The 9,352-nt window shown below is 45.3% G+C and overlaps 1 protein-coding gene across 3 annotated transcripts in view; it reads left to right on the top strand.

Moving 5' to 3' along the window:
- Positions 1–7,640: 7,640 nt before the first annotated feature.
- Positions 7,641–9,352, top strand: part of ELOVL2 (ELOVL fatty acid elongase 2) — a 63,895-nt gene continuing 62,183 nt past the window's right edge. Inside the window, exon 1 of one of the 3 annotated variants that reach the window (XM_009450495.5) lies at positions 7,641–7,810. Coding sequence is in view for 1 of the 3 variants with exons in the window: in XM_001175069.6 (XP_001175069.1) it covers positions 7,808–7,810 (3 nt within the window). In the remaining 2 variants the exon portion in view is untranslated. The remainder of the gene's footprint in view (positions 7,811–9,352) is intronic. The other 2 variants (XM_001175069.6, XM_016954898.4) reach the window with 2 other exon arrangements.

Below are 9,352 nucleotides of genomic sequence, written 5' to 3'. Positions count from 1 at the left end.
AGCCTGGCCAACATGGTGAAACCCCGTCTCTACTAAAATACAAAAATTAGCCAGGCATGGTGGCATGCACCTGTAATCCTAGTATTTGGGAGGCTGAGGCAGGAGAATCACTTGAACACAGGAGGGAGAGGTTGCAGTGAGCTGAGATCGTACCACTGCACTCCAGCCTGAGCGACACAGCAAGACTCCGGATCAAAAAAAAAAAAAAAAAAAAAAAAAAAGGAGATCCCATCTCTAAAATAAAAACCAACTTTACAATAATGTTGTAAAAATCATTTGTTACAGATCAGCCCAACTACAGGCCAAAAAATCATAGACTTCAAAATGATTAATAATGAGTTGCTAGTCTAGTCTCTTATTTACATTACTCTAATTCTAGCAGAAGAGGATGTGTGGCTTCACACTGCCACACACCCCCACACTCACACTCACACAATCACACAATGCGGAATAGAAAGGGGGAGTCCATGCAGTGTGCCCTCCTTGAGACCTAAATGGTTGCATTTTTATCAGCATTTTCTCTCCTTCCTCAGTTGAATTCTAGGCTTCAAGTTTGCTGTAGAGTAGGTTTGCAACAAAAATAGGCTGGAGGACTACTGTGTGGGGTTAATCTTGGAGGGGTACACCTGGGAAAGGAACAGCCACTCTGTGGTATGGATTGGGATGGCTATCGCAGGTCATGCCGAGGGACTGCCTTCCTTGTGAAGTACACTATCCCACTTTATGCCCGTGCTACTTGCCATGAATACATTTTTAAAAAAATTTAAAAAGAAATCAACAAAGACAATTTAAGTAAAATAGCATCTGTGAAAGACAAAATGGTAAAGTGCAAGAATGCGTAAATAAGATCAGTTAAGTGAGCATAACAAAAAGATGGAAGATAAAGTCCAATGGCTACAAGGGTACAAAGTAATGGCCCCCATTAGATTTTTTAAACTAGGATAACTGCAGCTGACCAGTAAACATCACATAAAAATGTTCTGCCAGGACCCGGATTCCTTAGGACTGAGGTCCTCAAAGGCATAGCAACAGAGCAGGGACCAGTGGCCATGGTGTCAACAAACACATGGATCTCTATCTATAGGATTTGGTCTGCATCCTCACTACAATCCCTGATGATTCACACTTTCCAGACACACTGGCTAACTTCCTGTTCCTCAAAGAAGCCTGATTTTTCTGTCTTGAAGTGTTTCCATTTGCTATCTTCTCCTGGAAGGATTTCCCCTAGATCTTCTCATGGCTTCATGGCTGGCTTGTTTTCATCAATGGATCTCAATTTACATATTATGTGCTTAGAGGGGCCTTTCCTGACCATCCTATTTAGAGTGTTCTCCCCAAGGAAAGGACACCTACTTCAATAAAGGGTGCAGGAGAAACTGGATAACCATATGTCAGAGAATGAAACTGGACTCCTACCTCTCACCATGTACAAAAATTAACCAAGATGGGTTAAAGACCTAAGTGTAAGACCTGAAACTTCAAAAATCCTAGAAGAAAACCTGGGAAAAAACTCTTTTAAAAGACACTGGCCTAGGCAAATAATTTATGACCAAGTCCTCAAAAGCAAACACAACAAAAACAAAAAATAGACAAATGGGACTTAATTAAACTAAAAGGCTTCTGCACTGCAAAAGAAATAACCAACAGATTTGTTTAATCTACAAAACCTACAAAATAGAAAAACAATTTGCAAACTATGCATCTGACAAAGGGCAAATATATAGAATCTACAAGGAAATCAAACAGCTCAAGAAGAAAAAACCAAATAATCCCATTTTGAAATGGACAGAAAATATGAACAGACTTTTTTTTTTTTTCGAGACAGAGTCTCACACTGCCACCCAGGCTGGAGTGCAATGGTGCAATCTCAGCTCACAGCAACCTCTACCTTCCAGGTTCACGTGATTTTCTTGCCTCAGCCTCCCAAGTATCTGGGATTACAGGTGCACACCACCACACCTGGCTAATTTTTTCTCTTTTTAGTACAGACAGGGTTTCACTATGTTGGCCAGACTGGTCTCAAACTCCTGACCTCGTGATCCGCCCGCCTCGGCCTCCCAAAGTGCTGGGATCACAGGCATGAGCCACCACGCCCAGCCAACATTTTTCAAAAGAAGACATACGTGGCCACCAAACATGAAAAATGCCCAATATCACTAATCATCAGAGAAATGCATTTTAAAACCACAATGAGACATCATCTTATACCAGTCAGAATGGCCATTATTAAAAAGTCAAAAAACAACAGATTGGCAAAGATGTAGAGAAGGAAATGCTTATACATTGTTGGCGGGAATGTAAATTAGTACAGCCTTTATGGAAAACAGTATGGAGATTTCTCAAAGAACTAAAAATAGAACTACTATTTGATCCCTTAATCCCACTACTGGGTATATACCCAAAGGGAAAGAAATAATTATATCAAAAAGATACCTGCACTTGTATGTTCATCATAGCACTATTCATAATAGCAAAGATATGGGATCAACCTAAGTGTCCATCAATGGAGGACTAGATTAAGAAAATGTGTACACATACATGCACATACATACACACACCGTGGAATACCAGTCAGTCATAGAGAATGAAATCATGTGATTTGCGGCAACGTGGATGGCACTGGTGACTTTAACAGGTCAGAGGGTGGGAGGGTAGGAGGGGTAGGAGGGTTGAAAAATTACCTATCAGGTAGTATACTATTTAGTGATGGGTACACTAAAAGCCCAGACTTCACCAATATGCAATATATGCATATAAGAAATCACACACCAAAATCTGTCGGGGTTGGGGGGTGATGGAAGGGAGAACATTAGAACAAATACCTACCTAATGCATGCGGGGCTTAAAACCTAGATGACGGGTTGAAGGGGCAGCAAACCACCATGGCACACGTATGCCTATTAACAAACCTGCACATTCTGCACATGTATCCCAGAACTTAAAGTAAAATAAAAAATTATAATAATAATTAAAAAAGAAATCTGTACTTGTATGCATTAAATATATAAAAATTAAAATACATAAAAAACTTAAAAAGCAAAAACTTAGAAAAATAAAGTGCTACCCCCAAGTCACTCTATCATCATACTGTTTCTTCATGACATTTCTCTATCTAGACTTATTGTCTTCTTCCTCTCGTTGAAATATGAGCTTCATAAAACAAGGGAAGTCACCTATATTGTTCCATACCATATTAATATCATCCAAGTTCTACAGAAATTGGCACTTTTTCTTGTAAAGGGCCAAATAGTAGCTATGTGGGGACTTGCAGACCATACAGTTGTGTCACAACTCTGCTGTCCTAACATGAGAGCACCCACAGACAATACGTAAACATAAGGACACAGTGGTATTCTAATACAAACTTTATTTACAAAAGCAGGCAACTGGCTGGATTTGTCCTGCCACTGTAGTTTGCCATCCTCTGCTCTAGAATGTTATACTAGAATATAGTACTCAGCATAATATTTTCAAATGAATTAACATAAACTTTATTTTAAACCTGGATTGATACAAGGTCATGATTGTCTCCTTGTTACTACATCCAATCAAATGACCAATATATACATATATTGCTTTGTCATAAATCCTTAGTCCTAACATATCGAGTGAAAGCTGCACTAAATTTGATGGAGGGAACTCAGTTTTTTCAATGTGCCTTCACTTGGGCTTAATCTTTACTCTTTATCTTACTATTTTTCATTTCTAAACTCATATAGGTGCAGAGCTTTCTTAACACAAAGCAGAGCCCATGGCCAAGGAAAGGACGTGATTTCCAGAGTCTGTTTCTACTACTACGCTAAAAGTACAAACATTTTGAAGAAATGTAGTAAACTGATTTAAAGTCATAATACATTGTAAGTGAGTATTTTTCTCAAGATAAAACACAAAGATGCTAGGTATATCAAAAGAAGGGATGCTTCAGAAGAGAACCACACTAAAAGGAGATTAAACTCCCCCCAAAACAAAGCTTGCCTACTTCATAATTTTGATGAGGGCTGGCAGACTAGCACTGCAGAGGCAGTAGAGACAATGAGAATACTCACCCAGGATTCAGGAGATCCAGGCTTTAGCACTGTCATCTATTAATCGGTCTTCTCTAACTCCTCTGAGACACACTTTCTGAACCTATAAAATCTACGATATGTGACAGAGGGAGAGAAAGAGTATCAGTCAGATCTCTATTTTTAGGTTTAAGATTCTTAGATTATGCTAATCATCACTTTATATAGCACCACATCCATGTAAGTACCTAACACACAATTAGTCTATGTTATTGTACACATGCTCAATATGGGCTTGCCGTACAGCTAAGAAACAGATTCCAGCTTTTGTGTAATCCATACAAGAGAACAACGAAAGTAAATATTATAAAATCATGTAAGTGATGGCATGTTAAATTTTCCATTGATAAATAAGTGGGAATTCATGTTATACCCAGTTAAGACCCTCTCCCAGTTATATCTGGTTAAGATATGTTTCCAGTCCTGTGTTTATACAGGTAGAACCACTTCCTTTTTTAAAAAAATTAATTTATTTATTTATTTTTGAGATGGAGTCTTGCCCTGTCACCCAGGCTGGAGTGCAATGGCGCTATCTCGGCTCACTGCAAGCTCCGCCTCCTGGGTTCAAACAATTCTCTTGCCTCAGCCTCCCAAGTAGCTGGGATTACAGGTGCCCGCCACCACGCCCAGCTAATTTTCATATTTTTAGTAGAGACGGGGTTTCACCATGTTGGCCAGGCTCCTGACCTTGTGATCCACCTGCCTCGGCCTCCCAAAGTGCTGGGATTACAGGCGTAAGCCACCGCACCTGGCCACCACTTCCTTTTTCTATTTAATAAAATATTGGTGGGGAAAAAGACCCTCTGGCATTTGCCTTCTCATTTGTTCCTTTGTTGTAGTGATAAGGAAAGCCATAAAATAATATTTTAAGAAACAGATAAGATATAGATGACTTTTTAGATCTCCTTCTGGCCTTATGGGTTGATGTGTATTTTTAGAGAATAAAGGTAAAATAATGATTATCAGGCTAAATGGTAATGTGGAAGTATAGGGATAATTCAAAGTTTAAGAATTCCTTCCCCATGTTTACCTGGTGTGCTTTGCAAGGTTTAGATGACATCAATGATACACTTTTTGCAAGCAACAGCCGCAGGGTTCTTAGAGGTCGGTTGTCACTTAAATTTTTTTTTTCCCTTCATGTTGTTAGAAAAATAGAGTAAGCTTTCCCTGAATGGATAATGGAATTTAGTTTCTCAAAATATCGTCCATGGACTGCCTGGCTGCACCAGTATCATTTGTGGTGCTTGTTCAAAATTCATATTCCTTAGAAATGGAGGTTTCACCACTTCAAGACCCATAGAGAGTCCATTATACTTTAGGCAGGGTCAGAGATGCCTCTAGAATGAAGTAGATACTCCCGCAATGTGAAACTGATAGCAAATATTAAACCCAAAGCAAAACCAAAAAAAAATTCATATTCTTGGTCTGTACCTGAGGTCATCTTGATGGATCTCAAGTATCCCTGTATAGTATTAAACCCTCTGGTGCTACTTATACACAATAATGTCAAAAAATCACTATCTAGATTAAGAATTCACATTATACTGCATCAGATTAGTGATACAGTGAAATTCAGGTCCAGAGTTTTTATCATTCAATATCCAAAAGACGTGGAAGCTACTTTTATAGCTTTCAAATATAACACGTATCAAATAGAAGAAAGAACACATGTAAAACAGAAAGAATAAAATCATTGCAAGGAAAAACAATATTTGGGGACTATTCGTGTGAATTTCCTTCAAGTCTCTCAATATCATAATATAGATCATCACAGGTTCTAAAAACTCCTAACAGCAGGGACTGTGTTTTTCTTCATCACTGTAACCCTAGCTGTTACCAAAACGCCTAGCACATAGTAGGCACTGAAATCTTTGCTGAGTGAACAAAGTAAGTGAAGCTGAAATCAAATTGTATCTTTGATTTGGGCCACACTTTTTTATAAAAATATGCCAGCATTAAATAGAATATCACTTTCTGATTCTCAAATGCATCAAATTGATAACAAATCAATAACTAGTACTTTTGTACCAGATATTTTTCTAGAGTTTTACCCATATTAATTTAACCCTAACAGCTACATGTAATGTTAAGTGCTATTTTATCCCAAATTCGTAAATCAGGAAACTGGAGCATAGACAGTTTAGGTAACCAACCCAATACCACACACCCAGTATGTGGCAGAGCTGACTCCTGAGATTTTCATCAGACTAGGTTAACCTGTTTATGGTCATAAAATCATCTGCCTTTTATAAACAAATATATGCCTAATAGTTACCACTTCAGCTACAGAAATTCTATATTAGGAAGAAAAACTCTCTATTAGGAAACTATATATTAGGTGATTGTATGACAGTTAAGATTTAGCCCCGGTACCTACAGTTACTCACTCTGCTACTGCACAAAACTCTGCAAGGGCTCCCACACCGCCCCAGGTGTGGGATGCTAAGTGTATGGTGCAGGTACTTCCGTGCACAGCCACACGGGCTGCTCTCAACCCCAATAAACATGTTTACCACATGAGCCTCACATGTGGTAAACATTTTTTTTTTTTTTTTTTTTTGAGACAGGGTCTCATTCTGTCGCCCAGGCTGGAGTGCAGTGGCGTGATCTCGGCTCACTGCAGCCTCCACCTCCAGGGCTCAAGCCATCCTTCACCTCAGCCTCCCGAGTGGCTGGGATCACAGGCGCAGGCCACCACACCCAGCTAATTTTTGTATTTTTTATTTAAGAGGCGGGGTTTCGCCATGTTGCCCAGGCTGGTCCCGAACTCCTGACCTCAAGTGATTCGCCTGCCTCAGCCTCCCAAAGTGCTGGGATTACAGGAGGGAACCACCACGCCCGCCAACTTCCCATGCTTGAGGGAGAAATGGAAGAAAGTTCATGTAATACTCAGGCAAGTCCAATTTTTTCGACGTCTTTCACTTGGGCCACACACACAACTAAAGTAACTAGAAGCGCAGGCTCTAGGAGGCCACCGTTCTGTTCACAGTGAAGAGGGTGCGCCCACCGTCGGTGGTGTCCGCTGGAAGCCCCGCGTCAGGCCGGGAGCGGGACAGAGACTCTTGCTCAGGGCCGTTATCCCAACTGATCCGCTTCCCACCGCACCCCCAGAGAAACCCACCCAACCCGCTAAACCTAAGAAACCCAGACTGCGCAAACCTGCACGAACAGAGCCATTTCCCCCTAATGTGTGCTTCAAACCCACCGAAGCCCAACTGTAAGCAAGACCAGCGTGCCCGCCCTGCACGATACTGCTTCTCCCCGCGGCAGCGGCTGCCTATCTGGGCAGCGGGTGGGTATTCCTGGGGCTCCGTGGACGTTGAGCCGCCGCGCGAAACCGGCGCCGGCTGGACCTGCAAATCGCCGCCCGGCCGGCAGGGGACGCCGCGGACGCGAGGGCGAGGTCGGTCGCCCAGGAGGGGGCGCGCGAGGCCGCAGGGGCGGGGGGCGCCGCCTCGCTTGCCCTGCGCCCCTCCCCCGCGCGCCCTCCTGGCGCGGCGGCCGGCGAGGCCCCTGTGGGAGAGGGGGCGGGGACGAAACGGCCCCGAGGCTCGGAGCGCCGCGCGGCGGCGGCGCGAGCCCGAGGGGGTGGGGAGGCGCGGGCGGGCGTGCGCGCGCCGGGCGTGGGTGTGGGTGGGGGTAACCGGCGCGGGCGCCGAGATAGCGCCGGGCAGAGGGACCCGGCTACCCTGGACAGCGCATCGCCGCCCGCCCGGGTCGCCGCGCCACAGCCGCTGCGGATCATGGTGAGTGGGGCCGCGCGCCGCCACCGACACCGCCGCGCTTTCTTTCTCTCCTGGACCCACGCACCGGGCGGGAAAGGGCCGAGCGGGCGGCGGCGCGGGCGCTGCGGGTTCGCCGCTGGAACCCGCTACCCTCGGAGGGGCCGGGTCCGCGCGGGCCTGGGGAGCGGGAGCTGAGCGTTTGGGCCGGGGGCGCGCGGGTCGGCCCGAGGCCCGCAGGTCTCGGGAACTTTGTCTCGGTCCCCTCTCCCCGGTCCCGCCCCGGCACCTCGAGGCGCCTGCTCGCGCCCAGTCCCCTGTTGCATGCACGGGGCCGGGCGCCCGGGATGCCCGAGGAAGCCGCCCCTCCTTCGCGGCGGCCATTCCCGCGCGCAGCCCACCTTCCGACCCTTCGGCCCCCCGAACCTGCTCTCGCCACCGCCCGCCGACGCCTGGAGCGGAGAACGGCGTTTCCCGCGCGCGGCACACACCCTGCCTCGGGAGTTCTGGGGTTCGGGCCCTAACGGTCAAGCGCTTGCCCCTCTCCTCCCTTCACCGCGCCTGCACCCCGGGGGTGTGTCTGTGCGCTCGTGGGTGCCTCCTGGGTTTGCAGATTGGCTTGGGAAGGGGCTTGGTTTCTATCAGTGTCTGGGCTCGGAGTGGCTTCTGGTGTGTTCTTTCCGACAACTCTTCTCTCTGCCCGGTTTCCCAGGCTAGTCCTCCACTCTGGATTAGTAACGCTTCTTTCTCCTCGGCAGTAAGCTCTGTGTGTGTGTGTGTGTGTGTGTGTGTGTGTGTGTGTGTGTGTGTGTGTGTGTTCACCCGTGTCCGATGAACTGCCTGACAGTAAGCTGTGTGTGTGTGTATGTGTGTTCACCCGTGTCCGATGAACTGCCTGACAGTTTTAGTAGTAGAGCCTGGTTCTTTGGTTACAAAGGGAGAACATCTGTTGTGCCATCCTCGAAGGACTGGTCTTTAGGCAAAATGTGAAATCCGCGTTTGTCTTCAGTGGTCCATATTCAGTGTTTGCCTCACCCCCTTCCCGTAGGGTTTTCTCTCCACTTCAGGGCTTGTTAAAATAAGCGCACTTCCTTTCTCTTCCCCACTCCATCTGATTTTGCTCTGGCTACCCTTTTAGGCACGTACCATCTGCCTGATTATGTGTGACCACTTAATCTTAAAATTCCAACCTTTCCTACCCCGCCCACCACAGTGTATATTCCCCTTGCCTGCTTCATTTGTCATCTCTTGAGCATGTATTAGTTAGCGTACTGCATATTTTGTTTCTTTAGCTTGTTTCTTGAACGTCTCCTCTACCAGAATATAGGTTTCAGGAAGACACAGATTTTTGTCATTTCGTTCATTGCTTGCTAGATTTCTAGTACTTACAGCAGTGCCTGGCGCACAGTAGGTACTTGATAACTCTGTTGAATTAACCCAATAAAGCAAGCTGCTTTATGTTAATGCACAGGTGGGGAGTAACTGCAAAGATTATGCAGTTGACATTTGTAATGATGAGAGTCTCAAGTGAAGTTTGGGAGGAGGGAGATACTCCCAACAGGAGGG

This window comes from Pan troglodytes, chromosome 5 (assembly GCF_028858775.2).
Source record: "Pan troglodytes isolate AG18354 chromosome 5, NHGRI_mPanTro3-v2.0_pri, whole genome shotgun sequence".
Lineage (NCBI taxonomy): Eukaryota > Metazoa > Chordata > Mammalia > Primates > Hominidae > Pan > Pan troglodytes.
This window is presented reverse-complemented; position numbering and strand designations above follow the sequence as displayed.